Source organism: Theobroma cacao, chromosome 9 (assembly GCF_000208745.1).
Source record: "Theobroma cacao cultivar B97-61/B2 chromosome 9, Criollo_cocoa_genome_V2, whole genome shotgun sequence".
NCBI classification, from domain to species: domain Eukaryota; kingdom Viridiplantae; phylum Streptophyta; class Magnoliopsida; order Malvales; family Malvaceae; genus Theobroma; species Theobroma cacao.
Genome location: NC_030858.1, coordinates 36,444,142 through 36,464,763, shown reverse-complemented (window position 1 = coordinate 36,464,763; position 20,622 = coordinate 36,444,142). Strand labels below are relative to the sequence as shown.

At 34.2% G+C, this 20,622-nt stretch overlaps 3 protein-coding genes across 5 annotated transcripts; 2 read left to right on the top strand and 1 right to left on the bottom strand.

Annotated features, from left to right (window-relative positions):
- On the top strand, nucleotides 4,372–6,422 carry LOC18590713. Its single transcript, XM_007016391.2, has 3 exons — nucleotides 4,372–4,503; nucleotides 5,682–5,867; nucleotides 6,123–6,422. Exons 2-3 carry the CDS (start codon nucleotides 5,697–5,699, stop codon nucleotides 6,192–6,194), a joined length of 243 nt encoding a protein of 80 aa, XP_007016453.2. The 5' UTR covers nucleotides 4,372–4,503; nucleotides 5,682–5,696; the 3' UTR covers nucleotides 6,195–6,422.
- Nucleotides 6,992–9,500, bottom strand: LOC18590712 (heat shock cognate 70 kDa protein 2). Of its 2 annotated transcripts, XM_018127011.1 has the most exons (3): nucleotides 9,287–9,500; nucleotides 7,921–8,885; nucleotides 6,992–7,530 (listed from the first exon to the last, which is right to left on the bottom strand). In XM_018127011.1, the coding sequence occupies exons 1-3, from the start codon at nucleotides 9,498–9,500 to the stop codon at nucleotides 7,153–7,155; spliced, it is 1,557 nt and encodes a 518-aa protein (XP_017982500.1). In that variant the 3' UTR covers nucleotides 6,992–7,152. The 2 variants fall into 2 exon arrangements, with proteins under 2 accessions (XP_017982500.1, XP_017982499.1); XM_018127010.1 differs by having other exon boundaries at nucleotides 6,992–8,885.
- Nucleotides 16,791–18,737, top strand: LOC18590711 (dof zinc finger protein DOF2.2). 2 transcript variants are annotated; one of them, XM_007016389.2, is made up of 2 exons: nucleotides 16,791–17,198; nucleotides 17,391–18,737. In XM_007016389.2, the coding sequence occupies exons 1-2, from the start codon at nucleotides 17,148–17,150 to the stop codon at nucleotides 18,297–18,299; spliced, it is 960 nt and encodes a 319-aa protein (XP_007016451.2). In that variant the 5' UTR covers nucleotides 16,791–17,147; the 3' UTR covers nucleotides 18,300–18,737. The 2 variants fall into 2 exon arrangements, with proteins under 2 accessions (XP_007016451.2, XP_007016450.2); XM_007016388.2 differs by having other exon boundaries at nucleotides 16,792–17,198; nucleotides 17,388–18,737.

Sequence of the window (20,622 nt, the reverse complement as noted above, 5' to 3'; positions counted from 1 at the left end):
TACTAACATCTTTGTTTTTCAAATTTTGAATCCTTAAAAAATAAAAAATAAAAATGAAAAAGGCAGATTTCTCTGCTCAAAAGTGATACTAAAATCTGCTCCAACGTACAGAATATTTGAATTGGTTCAAAGGAAAAGACAGGTACCGTTGCGTCGGGGCAGGTGAATAGGAAAGATGGAAGGAATTTCAAACATTAGGTTGAGATCAAACAGCGTTCGTTCCATTCGAGAGACCAGACATGTTAGCAAAGTGGTCCAGAGTTTGTATAGGTCAATTCTTGCTGGCTTCATTCCATTAAAAACCTGGATGACTTGTTGGTTGAAGACAGGTTTTTGGGGAAATGCCCCTTTGTTCTTTTCTTTAGGTTCTTCAGGATGGGTTCCTTTGCGGTCGTGCTGTCTGGATTTGAAATGTATGATCTGGCTTTGCCCATTTCAACAACATCAGCACCATTATTTTTTTCTTTTCGGGTTTTATCACTATCTCTTTTAAGCGGTTGATTCGAAAGTTGTACAAATGTAGGACCAGCCTAGCTTTTGCGGCAACTGGCTGGATCAAATAAATTGTTATTCCCTTGTTTTTTGCTTGCATTGCTATTGTTCTTGGCTATGGCTTAGGCTAAAAGGCAAGCTAACAAGGTTCTTAGAAGCAGACAACGTGGGCTTAACCTTGTAACAATTTGGTTCGCTATTATTGATCCAATCACATGATGTTAAAAATTTTTAGTAGTAATTGATTTAGATTTTTATTTAAATTTTAATAATTATATTCACATTCAATGCAAGATGAGCTATTATAGATTTATTTATTTATTTAAATTTTTTATGAAAAGTCCATATCAAATTGATACAAATTTTGATATCAGTTATAATAACTTAGATTTAGACATGACTAATTTAATAACTTTTCAAACTTACATTAAATTTTTGTATAAATATTAATAATTACAATCATGTATTATATACAAATATTTTGAATATATATATTGAATACGAGATGAAACAAGATTGTTTGACAAAAAGTATTTAAATGTTTGATTTATTGATTAATATATATATATTTTAATATAAAAAATTAAATTCTCTTATTTCAATTAAAAAAAACTATTTAACACAAAGAAAATGTGGAAAATGAATCTATTTTGACAGAGCTAAGACGATGCTTGGGTTTATTCAATCATGAAAACAGAATGCCCGTCGGGGAAAAAACACATAATTGAGATTGAATAATGGCGGTCCGTGATTTTCTCTGAACTGATTCATCCTTGTGTTTTTTTAATTAGTTTCTGGGGTTTAAAGTTGTACGGTGAATCACTGTTTACTCTCAAAAGAGATTCCTAGTTCGTGAAACTCTGCCGGTGAAAGTACTTTTTGGGATGAGGACTGCGAGGATAGATAGCTCCTTGATGTCATGGGGAATGTAACTCGTCCTTTGATATATATATATATATTTTATTTTTTTTATAGTTATTCTACCGTCTGAGATAGATTTGCAGGATTGGAGTTGGCATCATCATTGTCATCATCATCACATCGACACTGACATCCAACGTGATTGTATACAGGTCCAAAGGAAACCAATTTCTTTTCCTTAACCTCACAGCCTCACATTCTTCCTTTTTTGGAAATTGAATAATTAATTACATAAAATAATTTTCCAATCTCATTATTGATGTATATTTATTAATACTAATCAATTAACAAGTAAATCTTATACCATTTTTTGTTAATTAGTTGATTCACTTAAATTAATCAATTCCAGTGCGATGCTGATTCTCATCTTTTTTTATAATTCATATTTTACAACAATAAAAGTTAATATTACACTATTAGAGAGTGAAGTATTAGTAAATTGCCGAGAAAATAACTTTTGAATTTTGAATTATGAATGTTACAAGAAAAATAAAGAGATATGTATATACTAAAATTTCGTAAACTAATGATATTGTATTTTAGTGATTTAATTTATAATTAGTACAATTACGATAACTATGATAATAATTATAATATTATATGTTTAATGGATGATTGATACTATGGATGTAATCCCTGCTAGCATAGTTTAGGTAGTACAGATATTTGAATGTTCATTACACAAATAATTGTGAAAAATAAACAGTATAAAGTTGGGTTTCAATGCAAAAGAAAACAAACAAATCATTATCATGAATGAATGGGGGTCGAGGGTGATAACAAAAAAAAAAAAGGAAAAAATCCAAAGGCAAAATGGTCACGTTCATGGCACTCAAATGCAAATAAGATGATGTATGATCTTTTTGAGACCGGATATTATCATTGATTGATCTAATTTCACACACGTACGGTGGGAAGAAACCCCTTCAAAAAGGAAAAGATAAATTGAATTATTAAGCATAATATATAATGATAAGACAGGTTAGAGAGTCTTAACTTCGAATAGAGAGAGAACAAGAAAATGTACAAGAGGGGATGCGAGTTAGGATCTTAAAATAATAACATAAAATTATGAAAAGAATTAAATGGGAATAAAATATTTTCTATCATTTGAAAGCTTGATTGGTCGAAGTCATTCTTAAGGAAGATACCATAGTTTGGTATAATATTTAAAAAGGTTTCAGGTTTGTTTCGTAATTGTAAAATAAGTTACGAAAAGAAAAAATTTTTTAGTTAAATATTTAATAGAAAATTTGAATATTTTTCGTTATTTGAATAATTTGTTAAAAACATTTTTCGTTATTTGTATCATCATTTGAAAAATATTTGCCATCACTAAAATTGTAAAAATTATATAAATACCAACCCTCTAACATCTTTAAAGGTCTAAAAATATTAATATCCAATAATTGTATATAACATTTAAAACTTAATTTTCAATATTAAAAATATGATATAATAATAAAATATATAAAAATTTATATATGAATCAAAATTAATAATCTTACATGATAAAAACATTCTACATTAATAATAAAACATATCATTAATCATCTTATAAATTCATACTACATATATAACTAAAAACATCCTACAAATATCCAACGAACATCTTATAAATATTATCTAAAATAATAAAACCTACTGATAATATAATTAATCATCTTACATAAACTTATTAGCAATGTAAAACCTCATCCAACTGAACCACGCACAATAGCAAACTGTGCCTAACAATCTTAATTCAATTTGAATCTATAAAGTTATTAAGCAAAGGAACAACAATAAAAGCCAACAGACATGGTTGAAACATAATGAAAAAGAAAAACAGAGATGCTGGAAATTACACCACAAATTAGGGGACAAGAAAAAATAACAACCCATTAAAGACAAAAACAGAGGTATCGTGGCAGCAAAAAGCAGAGCAGTAACCGTGAAGACTACCACCAGGCCACAAACATATCACTTCTATCAACCCCAATTTTAACCAAAAAAACAATAATTTAGAAATCAGATAAAGGGTTGTTGTTGATAGATTATTTATAAATAGAAGAAGGCACCAAACATAACAAGATAAATGCACAACTCAATTTAAAATTGTTTTACATTTAAATAGAAATTTTAAATATAACATTTGATTAACTAAATATAACATTTGATTATTTATAAATAGAAAATTGTTTTACATTGCTTGAAGACGTAAGACAATTTACGAGGTCAACATGCCTTTTTTCCATTGACCCATAAAATCTTTTATAAAGTGAAAATGTTTTTAAGTTACCAAACACCATTGAGTGTTGAAAATTGTTTCTAGAAAACATTTTTAGTCAAAACAAACAGATTCTTATTTTTTTATTACTTTCAATTAATATATTTTTATTTTGAGTTAAATACATAATTATGATTAATGGTTAACTAATTTTTATTAATCAAAATGTTAATTTTCATTTTATATCACGTAATATTTGATGTGATATGTTGATATGTCGTAATAAATAATTATATAATATACTAATGTGATATTATGATATGATTATATGACATTTTTATCATTTACGTCAGCACCACGTTAATATAAAAATTGAGAAACGGTATTTTGACTATCAATTATTAGAGTTAAGAGTTAATTTGATCGAAAATAAAAATATAAGAATTTCATTGAACATAATTATAAAATAATAACTTATTTAAATTTTTTGAATAATGTAGAGTATTTTTAACACATTATTTTCTAAATATTCCAATTGGTTATTAAAATCATCATGACAATATTCAATTGTAGCAATGTAATATTTTTATTTTACATTGTGTTAATATTAAATTATTTATTTTTATTTGTCAAAACGGTCCACTTCAGGCCCATGTGGTTCTTGTTTTGAGACCTGGGCTTATGCAAAATAAATATCGCTGAACACAGCCCGAATAGATGGCCCAGACCTTCATTTTCTTTGAGCTGCATGAGGATCCGACCCACCCGGTTTTCATTGAACAACGGCGGAGAAAAAGGAAAAAGGTAAAGAAGCAAAGCCCTAGAGGCCGACCGGTCCGTTTTTCTCTTCAACTTCTTTGCCATTGAAGGTTGCCGATCCGGTGGGTCCCCGTGTTTATTTTCTCCTTATTATTTCTCTGTATTTTTCGTTTATATTTAAAGGTTCAAAGGAAAGTTCATCTTTAGAAATTAATTTGATGATAGTTATCTGATTGAGTTAATCGTTGTTTATTTGAAAATTTCCTTTTCCGAAGGCGGATGGTAGATGGGTAGTTGTTGTTCTTGCTCCCTTTTGTTCGCATGCAATATTGAATGCATTTGTTAATTGATTGATTGATTGATTGTTTAGAGTTATTCTTTGGGGATATCAGGAGAGCAAACTAGTGATCTTTGAGCATTTTGACGATTTTCTATCAGTTATACGAGCTTACGATATAGTTAAAAGTTTTGGGTTAAGACTGCATGGTTGTTTTGGAGCTGGCTGATCAGTTCTGAATTCTAACTATACTGTTAGTGAATGTAAATAGTTTAATAAAAAAAATATAATGTACAAGAATTTAGAAACAGTAATATGCATTTTCAGTATTTATTGTGAAAGGAAGTGCCAAATCTACAGCATTTTGCACGTTGCGCTTTACTGCGATCTTTATGAACACCCTAAACTGAGATTTTGGTTTGAGTTAATGTTGCATGTGTGTGAATTTTAGCACTGAAAGTATTCATGCGGTTGTTGGGTATATTGACAATGTTTTAAAGAGATTGAAAAGAGGGTAGTGGGGGAATTAGTAAGCAGAAGGTTAGCAGTTGATAGTAATTCGGTAGAGCTAGACATACTCTTTCATGCATTAGAAGATTGCATTTGTTTAAATTTTATAGTCAAGTCAGAATTCTGTTACATTTTCAGAAGAGGAATTTATTCTTCGTTGTCCAAAGCCAACTGCATTAAGTTGTGTGATTGAGAACATCAGTTTGAAAGGATCTTGTTGTGCTTGGCAAGGTTGACTTGGTGAATCTCTCATATTTTATCTGTGTATGGACTATCACTGGACCATGCCAAGTATTCTGGTAACTGGAGGAATTTAGTTGCTAAAGTCATTAGTATCTGAAGTAGTTCATGTGAATTATTGCTCTCATGCTTATCCCACTGTTAAGGAATTGTATGTTTCAGCAGTCTTATGTCTGCTTTTGCGACTTTACTGTCAACCAGTTTCGTTTGACCTAGAGTTGAACTAAAAGGAAGTGGATGTAACATTGTATTTCTTTTGTTCTGTTCATGTAGATTAAGTCATAAAGAATGGGCAAGAAAGCTGGTGGACTTTATATAAACCCAAAGAAATTTGGCACCCTCTCAAAACCTTGCATGAAAGAAATGATATCTTTTCTCAATTGCTTGTCCCTTAACAAGAATAATGACGATAAATGTGTTCGGCAGAAGGACCTTTTGAGTGCCTGTATGGATGCCCAGGTATGTAATTCTGGTTTTAGACTTTTAGTTACATCTATAATGGCCCCAATCCGGAACTCCTCAATTACTTTACATCATCATTCCCATCTTGACCCCCAACTCTGGAGTACTTATCCTCATCCTTTCTTCATGTGTTTTGAAGAACGAGGAAAAAAAAAGTCCTTATACTTAACTTTACCTTGTTACATTGAATACTTTTCTCTATGCTATTCATTCATCATGACTTACAAAAACATATTGTTTACTTACTTGCAGAGTAACAGGAACAGAAAGCCCTGGGGCAGCATCAATTACCACCTGCAGAGGCTTAACAGGGGAAGGAAGTAGTGTGAGTTTTGTTCTTTTTTTTTGTAAGAAGAATGTTAAATTTATGTATCATTCTTCAAGTTCATCACTTCTGGTGGTTTAGCAGAGGAAGAAGTGTATTGGTTGTTAGCTAGATAGAGAACAATGATGTATCATTACCTAATTGGATTGTTTTGAGGTTGCTGATGAAAGTTTTGGAAAGTTGATTTTAAATAAAATTTTTATGTAGCTTAAATTAATTCTCCATCATTGCGAGGAGTACCAATAAATAATCTATATCAGAAAGAGTTCTCTACATGATGGATACAAGTAGAAAATCATGTCATGGAGCTCACTTTGATTTGTAGCACAAAGCCTTGGCGTGTTGCTTTGCATATGTGTGAAATGATTGCATCGAGCTCCATCAAGTTCCTTTCTGTTTTCATTTTGCTAAACTACCGTATCTGTATAGAACAAATGACAGGAGAACAGGGTCAGAAACAGCTCTTTTGCGAAGTATTAATTCATGTTACTCTGTTTTCTTATTGTCAGCCTTTGAACTTTTCCAATACTTGAATTGCATTCAGCTTGTGACTAATAAAATTAGCTACTTCCCCTCTGTATATTCTTATGAAGAACATCTAACTGTCAGTAGTGAGTGTCCTTGTCTACTTTATGTCCATGCACTTGAATAGCAGCGCGGTGCTGTGACTTGGAAAAGAAATTGGCTAAAATTATCTCAACCTTAAAAACAAGGAAATCCTCATATAAACACAGGAAAACAGAGCAAAAACCTTTCCATTAGCAAGGTAAGTTAGCAAATACTTTCATCTCAAGAGAACATCAATTAAAAGTGTAATCTAAGTTCTAAATCCACCTAGTTCAGAAAAAGAAAATCCAAAAACAAAATCGAAATATGGCCCCAAATTTTTATTATCCTGAAGATCCGAATCAAGATTTCTTAGAATCCAGCTGTATATGACCTGTTTATATTTCATTCTTAATCAACCTCCTCAATCTTGGGGCCAGCTCCACTTCCCCGAGCTGGAGCTGCATCATCGCCCGTTCCACCACCCGCTTCAGCAGCAGCACCTTGGTACATTTTGGCAATGATAGGGTTGCAAATGCTTTCAAGCTCCTTCATCTTATCCTCGAACTCATCAGCTTCAGCCATCTGATTGCTGTCTAGCCAATTGATGGCTTGCTCAACTGCATCCTCGATATTTTTCTTATCAGCTGGATTGAGCTTAGCATCAATCTTCTCATCCCTGACCGTGTTCCTCATGTTATATGCAAAATTCTCCAATTCATTCTTAGCCTCCACTTTCTTCTTGTGCTCCTCATCCTCCGATTTATACTTCTCTGCTTCTTGGACCATCTTCTCAATCTCTTCCTTGGACAGCCTGCCCTTGTCATTGGTGATTGTAATCTTGTTCTTTTGGCCTGTGGTTTTGTCCTCAGCAGAGACATTCAAAATGCCATTGGCATCAATGTCAAAGCAAACAGTGATTTGAGGCACGCCCCTAGGAGCTGGTGGAATGCCGGAAAGCTCAAATTTACCAAGCAAGTTGTTGTCCCTTGTTCTTGTTCTCTCACCCTCGTAGACCTGAATCAACACGCCAGGTTGGTTATCCGAGTAAGTGGAGAAAACTTGTTCCTTCTTGGTAGGAATCGTGGTGTTCCTTGGAATAAGAACAGTCATGACTCCACCGGCAGTTTCCAGCCCAAGGGAGAGAGGGGTGACATCCAAAAGAAGCAAATCTTGAACCTTCTCATTGCCCTCACCACTCAAAATGGCAGCTTGTACAGCAGCACCGTAGGCAACGGCTTCATCAGGGTTGATGCTCTTGCAGAGCTCCTTTCCATTAAAGAAATCCTGCAATAGCTGTTGTACCTTGGGAATCCTAGTAGATCCACCAACAAGAACAACATCATGTACAGTACTCTTATCCATCTTAGCATCCCTTAAGCATTTCTCAACCGGCTCCATACACTTCCTGAAAAGATCCATGTTGAGCTCCTCAAATCTAGCCCGAGTAATCGTAGAGTAGAAATCAATACCTTCATACAGAGAATCAATCTCAATAGTAGTTTGAGCCGTGGAAGATAGAGTTCTCTTTGCTCTTTCGCAAGAAGTTCTCAATCTCCTCAACGCTCTTGGGTTTCCTGTAATGTCCTTCTTGTTCTTCCTCTTGAACTCCTGCACAAAATGGTTCACCATCCTGTTATCAAAATCTTCCCCTCCAAGGTGTGTATCTCCAGCCGTGGCTTTCACTTCGAAAATACCCTCTTCGATGGTAAGGAGAGACACATCGAAAGTACCACCCCCGAGGTCAAAGATGAGCACATTTTTCTCACCAACGCTGCTAGCTTTCTTGTCAAGTCCGTAAGCAATAGCAGCAGCGGTCGGTTCATTGATGATCCGCATGACATTGAGCCCTGCTATGACGCCAGCATCCTTCGTGGCTTGACGCTGTGAGTCATTGAAGTATGCAGGGACGGTGACAACGCCATTCTTCACTGTTGAACCCAGATACGCCTCCGCTGTCTCTTTCATCTTCATGAGGACCATCGAGGACACTTCCTCCGCAGCAAATTGCTTCTCTTCACCTTTGTAAGTGACTGTAATCATCGGCTTGTCACCGGCGCCGGGGGAAACCTTGAACGGCCACAACTTGATGTCGCTTTGGACGGAAGCGTCGTTAAACCTCCTCCCAATCAACCGCTTTGCATCTGGTATTATATGATTAGAAACAATTAATGTTATAACTTAATAATTACTTCATACTATCAAACAACAAAGTTGACAACATATTTACTCCCAATCAAATATTCGATTTGGAGATTAATTTGTACAATTCCTTCACATGAAAAATACTATTTTGTTAAAATAAAATTCAAAAAATCATATCACCGAGACAATCTTAATATTATAAGATGATAATATTAACTTCAGAAGAACATTAAATCACGTGTACATAAACACGTAAACGTAAAAATCCATGCATGAAAAGTAATGTACGTGACATTACACATTAATGAATACAGAATACATTCAAATCATTTTATGTTATCTTACAACAACATTAAACTGGAAACATGGGATTAAAAGAAAAAAGAGAACACCTCCTCACCAAAGACAGTGTTGGTAGGATTCATGGCGACCTGGTTCTTAGCAGCATCGCCAATCAAACGCTCACTATCCGTGAAAGCCACGTAAGACGGTGTCGTTCTGTTCCCCTGATCATTAGCAATAATCTCCACACGATCATGTTGCCAAACGCCTACGCACGAGTAGGTAGTCCCCAGATCGATCCCGATTGCCCATCCCTTACCTTTGCCAGCCATCGTAAAACTCTTACTGCAGAGACTCAAAGCAAAAAAGGAAAACGAAGAAAGATGATAGTCTGTTAATGTAGTTTGGAGTTTTCGAGAATGTTCTCTGTATGTTAAGTAACTTTTTTGAGGTGGCGACCGTGTTTGATGGAGATGGGTTTTCCCTATTCAAACTGGTTCGAAGTTTCGTTTCTGTTATGCATGCATGGCCTCGGGAAGTTAAGGCTTGTTTGGGGTACTTTCGTATTCGTATTCTTAAGCTTGACAGGGATGAATTTTTTCCACTGGAGGAAGCTTGTGTTTGTTTATAATCTAATTGGGCTGGGCCCTCTTAAGTAGTTCCAATCTTCCCTTAGACTTTACTACTTGAAAATCATTAATTATAGTAGTATAAAAGTGGCTTAAATAGTAAATAAATTCTTGAAAAATTATCAATTTTCAATTAAGTCTCTCATATTTTATTGTATCTAAACGAAAGTTTAAACTTTGATTTATACAAAAAAAACCCTTAAAATAAAAAATTAATTGCGATCAAAACTAATATGAATTATATTTTATACCCATGTGGCATAAACTTGGCCAACTTATATATTTGATCATTTGATGATGTCGATCGCCACATGATCATATTAACAAGTCAAGTTATATGTCAAATGAGTATAAAATGTCATTTGATGTTAGATCTGAAAATGATTAATTTTCTATTAAGGTTTAAAGCTTTTTTGGATACAAATCAATATTTAAAATTTTGTTTGGGTACAATAAAAGATGAGATATTTAGCTGAAAAAAAAACCATAGTTTAAGGAATATTTTACTATTTAAGCCTCTAAAACTTTCAAATATATTATTTACTTTAGTTTTATAAAAATTTTGTAGTAAAATGTAATACCATCTTAATTAGAAGCTTAATTTGCATGATTAGTTTGGGTTTTGTATGCAACTCTATACCCCCAAATTGTAATGAGTACTAGTATTATTTAAAATAAATTATTGGAAATATTGATGAAAAAAAAGGTTTGGGCTAATTTTATAGTTGACTATTTAATTTTTCAAAAAATTATTTCATGTTTAAATCAAGGAAAAATAAGAAAAGTGGTTCTTTTTCTAAATTGTTAACAAATTTCAATAAAAGGTTTGGTTTCTAAAAATTTAGCTGGTTGTATATCTAGAGATTAAATAAGAAAAAAAATTCATTTTTTGTTGAAAAAAACCAAGAAGAAGAGACTATTCTTCTCAAAAAGTAAAGAGGGAAAACAAAGTACTAGCCCTCATCTAGTACACTATTGTAATTGATAACATTAATGTTAAAAGCACAAAGCAAAAAGCTGAGACTTCTTTATCTTTTCCTGTTGGGTGTGGGGAAAAGCATCCTTCCTCTATTCCCCCCTTTTCTTTTCGGAGCAGAATGGAGTTTGAATTCCATACTCAATTTCAGCCGATAAAATGTATGATTCAACAAGTTTTGGGCTTTATGGGCTAGTTTTGGGCTAAATTTACGCAAAAATGGCTGCTTCATAGCCATGAGCCACTCATCATAGCTTGAAAGGACAGGGCACTAGAAGCTCAATGAGGGAGATCATTAAGATTTTGGACTCGAATTCAGACTGGAGGACGTGGCAAGGAATGATGGAATAACTTTTTGTTATGTAATCCAATGAATGAATTGAACGAATGAGCACGTTTTTGGCTTAAGTTAGCCGTGAATTCTCCTGGAATAAACTTATACTAGTATAATTGGAGTTGGAAACGTCTTTTCTGCAAGTATCACCAGGCACCAGCTGTATTAAAGCTTGGGGGCCTTACTCCACGGACAATTATTTTTGCCTAACAGGCTTGAACTTCAACCAGATGATGCCAACACTGGGCAGAAGCCTCACCTTTCTAACAGGGAACGAAAGAAAACAAAGGATCTAAAGCTGGTCAATATTACCGATTCTTTTCTTTTGACCAGGCTTTACCTATGATAATATGTCCAAAACCCCTGAAAGAACAGAATCTAACCGCCTTGAACTCTCTTTCAAGGATGTTTATGAATGCTGATATCAGATTGACAGATTCAGACAGATCATGGGAGATGTAGCTTAGCTTCTCTTCCGGTGGTTTTCGTTTTGGTCCTCTAAAATTTCTGCTAGCTATAAGGCAATGTCTTGCCCTTGGTTAAGCTGAACGCTGATCTCTTGTCTGGGAAGCAATGTAAAAGTGATAGTGTAGCATCTTATTGGTGTCAGGATTGCATGTGCAATTATGAGGTAAAGTTTTGGTTACGGGAGCTGTTTCTGTTAGGGGCCGATATCCAAAATGTAACGCGCAGCCACATGTAATTCAGTCTTTGACAGCAGACAAGGTACTCTGTCGTCTTCCAAGAGTGGGAAACCACATGTCTGCTCATCTGGTTGACCTCCTCGTGTTGTACCATTTTCCATCAAATGAAAGATCCATACAATACAAATTAGCCTGGGATCCTTTCTTGCATCACCTGGGGACATATAAACCAACCCTTGGCCCCGTTAAACTATACTCTTCTCCTCTCTGCAAAACCATAGTTAGTCTGCAGGTGACATCCATAAACATTTGGTTCAATTGTAAAAGCATACGTAAGGTTCAAATTCCCGACGGGTTTGATTAATCTATCATATAAAGCCATCTATTTATAACAAGATAATAAATGTGTGTATATATATATATATATATTTAAACTTTACATGTGTATACGCGGAATTGCACTTTTTCTTTAGGCAGATGTTGTGCAATTAGGGGAGGGAGGGGACAGTCGAATGTGTTAAGGCTGCAAATTTGCTTCCTTTCCAACTAAAAATCTCGAGACAGGAGGGGTAGCTTTTGGGCATGAAAATGAGCGAAAGGCCGTACTCTGTCCAAAAATTGATAGGGAATTAGATTCCAGAGCCACCAACTCGCATTCTCATGAACCTTTTAATGTTAAAATAAGTGAAAACTCATCCACGTTTTTGAGATAAAAATCTGCCTGCTATGCATGCAAAGCAAAAGATCTTAAAGAGATTGAATAATGCCAACAAAAAATAAGTTTCAAACTACATGCACGTGGGAGATATATATATCTTATATAAACCACAAACCCCACTCAAGAAGTAGAGCAATCAGAATATGAGATGTTTGCCTCATCACTACCCTTTATATATATATATTTGAGTAAATACTAATCTATTCTTTAGTTTATAGTCGTTGCACTTTTGAAGCTTTGATTAATTAATTAGGCCATGCACTTTAGAATTCAGTTTATTCTTTTGTTCCCTTTCATATCACAAATTTTTTAATTTACTCTTAAATCTTGATATAATGTGATAATTATTTAAGAAAAAGTAAACTAAACTTTGTAAGAATGAACATGAGAGGAGTCATATTAAAACAAATTAATTATCATTACCAAATAAATTTCTTTGAGTATTCGCTGATTCAGTTTTACTTTTTCGATTTGACTGATTCAGTTATAGATTTGTTTATGTATCAATTTAATAAAATTGATATTTAATTGAAAAAAAGAATATAATTTATCTATCTTTATACAATATTAATTTTACCATAATAAATATATTTTATCAAAAAATAGATAGAGAGGTAGTGCAACATTTGTTTATTAATATACTAAAAGTTGAATATATATACCATTTTAGTCTCTCATTAATTTTACTGAAAATAGGAAAGGCTGGAAAAGAAGTTTTTTTTTTTAATTTCTTCTCATGTACTAAAAATCTTAACGATAAAACGTGATACAAAATTACAAAAAGAACACTAAGCGAGACACGTGTCGGGTTAATAGATCTAGAAGGAGCATTGATTAAGGGAGAGATGGTGGCGGTGTTGTTGGTATTATGCTTTTCGGCACCGTCCAGATCAAACGTATATATTCCGTAGAATTTGGTTATGAAAAAGTGTATTACGCAATGGGACCTACGCTCAGCCGACGTGGCTATGGAATCCCGACCATTAGCATCTCACGAGAGAAAAAGAAGACAAAAGATTGATGTTGATTTTCCCCTTTGTCGCCACATGATAAAATAATAATAATAAGAGAGCTTCTAAGCCATAGGCTTGCCGCCCATTTTCCTTTCACTTGGAATGTACATTGTTCAAGAATGATTTAGCCTTCAAAAAAATAATTGAAAAGGAAAAAAAAAAAGAATAGATAATCAATAAAGGGGAAAAAAAATGATAAGAGTTGATTTCTCTCCGTTAAGGAGGGAGTGGGGTCATGGCTTGCCGTATCAGAATTTTGGGGGAAATAGAAGAAAGCTAACGCAAATAATGATGGATCATGGCTATAATGGTTCTCTTTTCTTGGTGTTGGAAAATAGAGTTACGTACTATACTGAGACTATTTCTGTCTTTCTCAGTCCCCTCCTCCCTAAGGAAGAGCTTTCTTTGCTGTATCTTTCCTTTTCCACTAGTAAGGCTTAAACCTAATTAAAGAATTTTTTTTACCTAACCACTTTTCTCATGAAATGATGTCAGATGCTTTACCCAACTTTCCAACATTGGTATATATCATATTAATTAAAACTTAAATTCAAGTTTCCAATCTTTTTCTTGGAGAAAAATATATTTTTTAAAAACATAAAGTATACTTCCATTGATTACTGATAATCTAGCTGTAGATTCGATGTGACATTACAAAAAAAAATATAGTATTGTTAGAGCATATATAGAGTTATTAACCTTTAGCTAAATTAAATTATGCTAACACATCATGTGCATTATATATAATTATGCCCTACTTTGGAGTCTTAATTATTTCAATCTTTGTTTTGATTAACTTTGTTTTTGGGTGCATATGCATGCGAGTAGGACAATCTTATATTGTGTAACTAATTTTGGTACGTAAGCACTGAGAGCATCGTTATTGAGTAAATCACGTTATATTGTACCATTTTCAATAATCTAGTGCAAATATTTGATTGGCTGAGGGAAAAAACACTGCCTTATCATTAGTTAACTAAATCAAGCATCCAAAACACTACTATTAAAGTTATATGATATACTTTAGTAAGGTTTGATTTGCACATTCTCAATTATTTATTAATCATTTCTATTTGTATTTACTATAAAATATCACTTTGAAGGAATGTTCATAAAAAGTGTTCTAATGTTTAAGGTATTAACTTGTATTAAAACATAATCCAACTGACAATCATATCTTGCATGATTGTCTTTCTTCCCAAAAAAGAGAACTCATTATTTTGAGTCTTTCTTGCCAATTAAACTATATATTTAGAAGTACTCAAATATTTGACTTACTAATTGATGCATGATCTCACTGTTTAAAAGAATAAGATTCAAATCCCTCTTCCTCCAAGTTAAAAAAAAAACTATATATTAAGAAAATTTTGAATAGACATGTATCCTCAATTAGATTTTACTAATATTTACAAAAATAATTAAATTTTTTATCCAAACTTGAATTTAATAGTGACATACATTGATCGATTTATATATACAGAGAGATAGAAAGAAAACAAAAAATTTTGAATCTTAAATTTCAATTAATCTAGAAAATAAATCACAGTTCATTGAATCTAGAACAGGTAATGTTTTCTTTTTGTGTACAGAAGCCAGATTCCTTATCGAAGAAGATATGCATGGCTAATGGCTTCATGTTTCTCCTTCCATATCTTTGTCCTGCCCTCTATCCAACCAAAGTAATTTCCATAATTTCTCTCCACGTATTCTATATGCTGTCTCAATCCAAAAAAAGGGGGACTCAACAGGGAAAAGGATATAGGAATAAGAAGGGAAAGGAGGAGAAAGACAAATTGCAAATTGGTGTTCCTCAAATTTTTAAGAAAAAGCATGCATGGTCTAAGCATTAAAGTTTAAAGACAAAGATTTTTAATGAAGCATAAACAACAGTTGATGACGATTGGATGAACCCATCGTCTTCCATTTTTCTTTTCTTTTCTTTTTTAATTGAAAGTGATAGCTTTATTGTGAATTTGTTAAGGCATGCATAGATGTGCTTAATTGACTTGAAAAGATCTTATACCACTATGTAATTGAGAAAATGATGCAATGAACAGGTTAATTGAAGGCAAGCTAACCCCAAAAACAAAGTCAAGAGAGCTGAAAAGGAATTAAAAAGTAACTTGTCCACTAGCAAGGTTAACCAACTATAATAACTGTTCTTAATTCATGAAAAACTACAAATAGGGTATCTAAGCTTTTGTATATATACTTTATACAATGCATGCATATTAACGAAGACTGAGATAAATTCCTGCTCATCAATTATTATGAGTGATTCTAAAAGTGGTATTCAATAAGTACCAATAAACATTGTGTTCCTTTGAGAATGAAATTCATATACAATCTAATTGAAATTAAATTTACAAGTGTAGAAATTAGGATATTCATTTTACACATTTTAAAAAAAAAAATCAAACTCAATGATTGACAGATTATAATAAAAATGGAGATATTTCACCCAAAAGATCTCTATGCATTCTTGTCTCTTAACTGTTCATGTGACTTTTCTGAATTCTTAATCTTTTACGGATGGATCCTCCACCCCTTTCAATCTATTAATGAAATTCTCTATTTGCTCTTAAAAACAAAAGACAGGATTAATGGATGACAATGGAACCAAACGCAACCATGCAAATTCCTGGTTCATAAAAAAAGATGCAAAGCTTATTCTCAGGCAATTCTTTTTTTGAAAATATTCATAAGAGATGTTTTATGTCTAATGAAGTTCGAAGATGGTAGGCCTCGAGGAAAAGATTCAACCCATCAGGAGTAGCTCCTAGCTAGCCCACCTACAGCTTAAAGAGGGCTGAGGAAATGGCTTTGGTTTGGTACTTATGAGTGATTATGTTATCTCAAATTTAATAATATATAAGCGCTGGCCAAAAGGAAAACACCAATACATAATTAAGGCTTTCAATTGAAAAGATGATCATGTATTCAAGGAAAAGGGGAAGTTCATGGGGAGCTCGAGAATATACAAACTGTAACCGAAGAGTAGGACATTTTGCAATATCTATAGTTTAAGAAAAGTAAAATTATAGCCCTAAAAAGCTTTTACGGGCATATATATTTCCTGCTTAAAGAATTAAGTATCGAATCTCTCTTCTCTAAATAAAAATACAACATAAAACTCATGGTATATATATATATATATATATATATTTAGAGAGAGTGAGAGTGAGAGAGAGTGTGTGTTAACGTCATATGGGGAAATGGGTGGCTAAAGGCTACTTTTGATTAATCCCACCATAATGGCAAAAGGGTGATAAATTCTTGCTATGGTGTTTTATGGTCACACACTCTCTCTTCTCTGTCTCCCATGCATGAACTCTTCTTTGGAGCATTAAGACTGAGAACAGTCCTCGGCATCAAAGAAAGAAAGCTTATGGGCGAAGAAAAACTTCGCCCACTCAAAACCCTAAAAATATAATAAAAACAAAAAGGAGAGATGAGAGAATGAAAGAATAAGAGCAAAATAAACAAAAGCCCTCTCCCACCACCTCCTCCCCCCTCTCTATCTTTCCTTCTCCCTCCTCTCTTTAATTCTCTTTTCTCTTTGCTTTCTTGGCCTCCGGTATTCCCTTAGTGTGATTCTCCACCTTAATTTTCCTAAAGAACCCATCAACCTTTATAAAAGAAAAAAGAGAGCAAAAAAATTAACCATGGTTTTCTCATCTGTTCCAGTCTATTTAGATCCTCCCAACTGGCAGCAGGTAAGGGTTTTTTTTTTTTCTTTTTTTTCCTCTTCATCATCAATTTCTATCCACAGCTTCTGCACCCAAAATAAAGCAGATTAAAAAGATAGATATTCCTATTCCTTTGTGATCTTTTCCTGAATATACCAAATATTTTCTTCTTTACAGTTATAAACAATTTACTTTGGATTATCTATATTTTTGCAGCAGACTAATCATATTCAACAAGGGACTGGGAGTGAAAATCCTCAGCTTCCTCCACCTCCTCATCATGTTGGAGCTGGTGCTGGCTCCATTAGGCCTGGTTCCATGGCTGATCGAGCCAGGCTAGCCAAGATTCCACAGCCGGAAGTTGCCTTGAAGTGTCCAAGATGTCAGTCCACCAACACCAAGTTTTGCTATTTCAATAACTATAGCCTCTCACAGCCGCGCCACTTTTGCAAGACATGTCGGCGGTATTGGACTAGAGGGGGTGCCCTTAGGAGTGTTCCAGTAGGCGGAGGATGCAGAAGAAACAAGAAAAACAAAAGCAGTAGCTCCAAATCCTCCGCTTCTGCAGAGAAGCAAGTTGGTAATTCAAATTCAACAAGTGCTGGTAATATTCCTTCTGAAATTACTGGCCATTTGCCACGGCAGACACCTCATTTACCCTTCATGGCTTCTTTACAAAATTTTTCTCAGTATGGTTTGGGAAATATTGGCTTAAACTTTGCTGGAATTCAAGGGCAGATAGGGGCAACAAGTACTGGTGCTAGTGGGCAAGCTGGTATGGGGTTTCAGATAGGAACTAACTCAGGCATGAGCAGTGCTATTTTTTCAGCAGAAGGAACTCATCATCAGCAGTTTCCTTTCTTTGAGCCAGCTAATGGTTTATATCAATTTCAAAGTGAGGGTATGGAAGCATCATCTTCCATGGTCGGAGAAAGCCAGCTTCTTCGTTCCATGAGTTCGAGCTCTAGGGCTTCTCAGACAGCTCCAGTGAAAATGGAAAATAACCAAGGGCTAAATCTATCAAGACAACTGTTGGGTGTTTCGGAGAATAATCAGTACTGGGGAGGAAATAATTGGACAGATAATTTATCAGGTCTCAACTCTTCTAATACTAATCACCTCTTATAGCTAAGTTTCAAATCGTTCTTGATAGACAGCAGCTTAAAGCTGATCTTGAAGCTTCAGCTTCTTCCAGTACTTATCACAACAGCGTTAATGAGAGATAGTTGACATAAAGTCGCATGTTCCTTTGATCACCTTGACTCGCTTACAAAAGCTCCAACATCAGAAACTAAATAATTGATGGTGAAATTCCAAGGTTCAGTGAGGAACTTGTCTCATCATCATCATCATCGTCATCATCTATGGAAGAAAAAAAGATTGGTAGAATTTATGTTGTTTCATATATATTTTGGGTTTTTGATCTTAAGCTATGTCTTTGGTTTTTGTTTGCATGGGCTTGTTTACAGATTTGTCTATGTTTGTGTGTGAAGTTATGGGATCTGTTATCTGACATGATAAACTAATTTCTCTGTGAAATTATCCTTTATGGTAACTTCTTTCTCATGTCGGTTTCTTCTTTGCATTACTGTTATTACAACGTTGCATCACTAAGAAGAAACATAGAGTCCTTTCTGCAAATCATCAAATCACCCACATTTCGACAAAATGTCCATTCGAAGAATAAGCAAGAAAATATTCTTCCAGAGAGCACTTAGGACTGCCATCCATGTCTTGTGCGAAAAAAGGTTGAGATTCACACTGTTGTGTAAGTTGCATAAAATAATCATGTTAAATTTTGGTGCATATGTATTTTTCCTGGTTTTTTTTAAGGAATCTTCTTGGAATTCTAGCTGAACAAAAAGTTGGTGAAGTCATCTGCGATCTTGGCTTCGCAGCCAAAGAAAAACCCCAAGTGAAATCTCACTTGACACAATATATATTATAACATGCACCAGTAAATCCCAATATATCTCTTTCTCTCCCAGTCATGAAATTTATATCCACCATGATTTTGAAGTTGAGAAGCTTATTTCACTATGCACCAGTCGACGATAATTTCCTTCCATGCTGCCTCGAGCATGTTTATAAACTTAAAATCGATGCCTCATGCTGCATCTGGCACTTGTTGTTTGTTGGATATTGATTCCATTGCCCATGCTTTTCAAATTCCTGTACGTCGGAAAGCTTGAAATAAAGCTCCTATTAGGTGAGTTTTTATCAAAGGTTAGTTCTTGTCAGTTTTTATCCTCCTCAAATTAAGAAATCCGTTCACCAAGCCATGCATCTAAGTTTGTGCACGACGGAGCAGGAAGAGAATTTCCTTATCTTTTTGTATATAACAGATTTAATGAGTTTGTAATTATAAGAATCATGTGGGATATACATATGGCCATGGCTTAATTTCGTTGGCCTGTGGAAGTTAGAGTTTCAAGTTAAAGACAAAGAGAATCCAAAGAAAACGCCAAAGATTCCACTCAAAACCATGCAATTCCATTTTCAACCAAAGTGTGTGAAGTATTCTAGAATTTTTATAGAAAGAATAACGTTTTTAAGTTCTTTTAAACTAAGGTGGTCAAAAGAAGGTGAAAACCTTTTCAAACATACATCTGTTTTCTCTTTCTCTCCATTTTCTTATCGGTGTGGTGACCTTCAAATGTGATCCCAGAAAACGAAAGATCAGATTTAATAAAAGGAATTAAAGGTGCAAAATCTTCCAACTAAAAACCACACAGTAGAAGATAAAATAATATTAAAAACCCAACTGGGGTTGGTTTTGTCTTAACAAAAAGAAAAGAAGAAGGAATCAAGATGGGGGTGGTATTTGCTTTTTTGCAAGGACCAAGCCTACTGCCTTGCAACAACGAATAAAGCAAAATCCTCTCTTGATGATAGTCAGTTGGGCACAGAACCTAGAAAGTGAAAAAACAGTTAGTAAAATTTGAGGTGATGACGAATATGTGGAACCATTTGGGTGGGGAATTGGAAAGGGAAGAGAGTGAGAAACTGAGAGAAAAGGGAAGGGAGAGAGAGAGAGAGAGAGAGAGAGAGAGAGAGAGAGAGAGGAGGAGGAGGTAGGGTTNAGAGAGAGAGAGAGAGAGAGAGAGAGAGAGAGAGAGAGGGAGAGAGGGTTTGGTGGGGATTTGTGGTACGAAGAATAGCAACGAAAAGGAAAGGAGAGGGGCGCAGAATTCCAAGGTTAAATGTACTGTTGGAGTATCAGTTTATGTTTTTTGATGACCAACTTGGATAGGCGTGAAAATGTTCTCCTCAGTCTTCTCTATATCCATCTATATTACCAAGCTTTAGCTTTTTTAGACTCTCTGTTGCTATCCAGAACTCTCTATCTCTGTGGAATCCTCAACATCTATAGCATATAGGAATGGAAGCATGTGTTTGGCCTATTCAAATTTGGCATCTAAAAGTGGAAGCAAGGCCCAAGCTTTTGTAT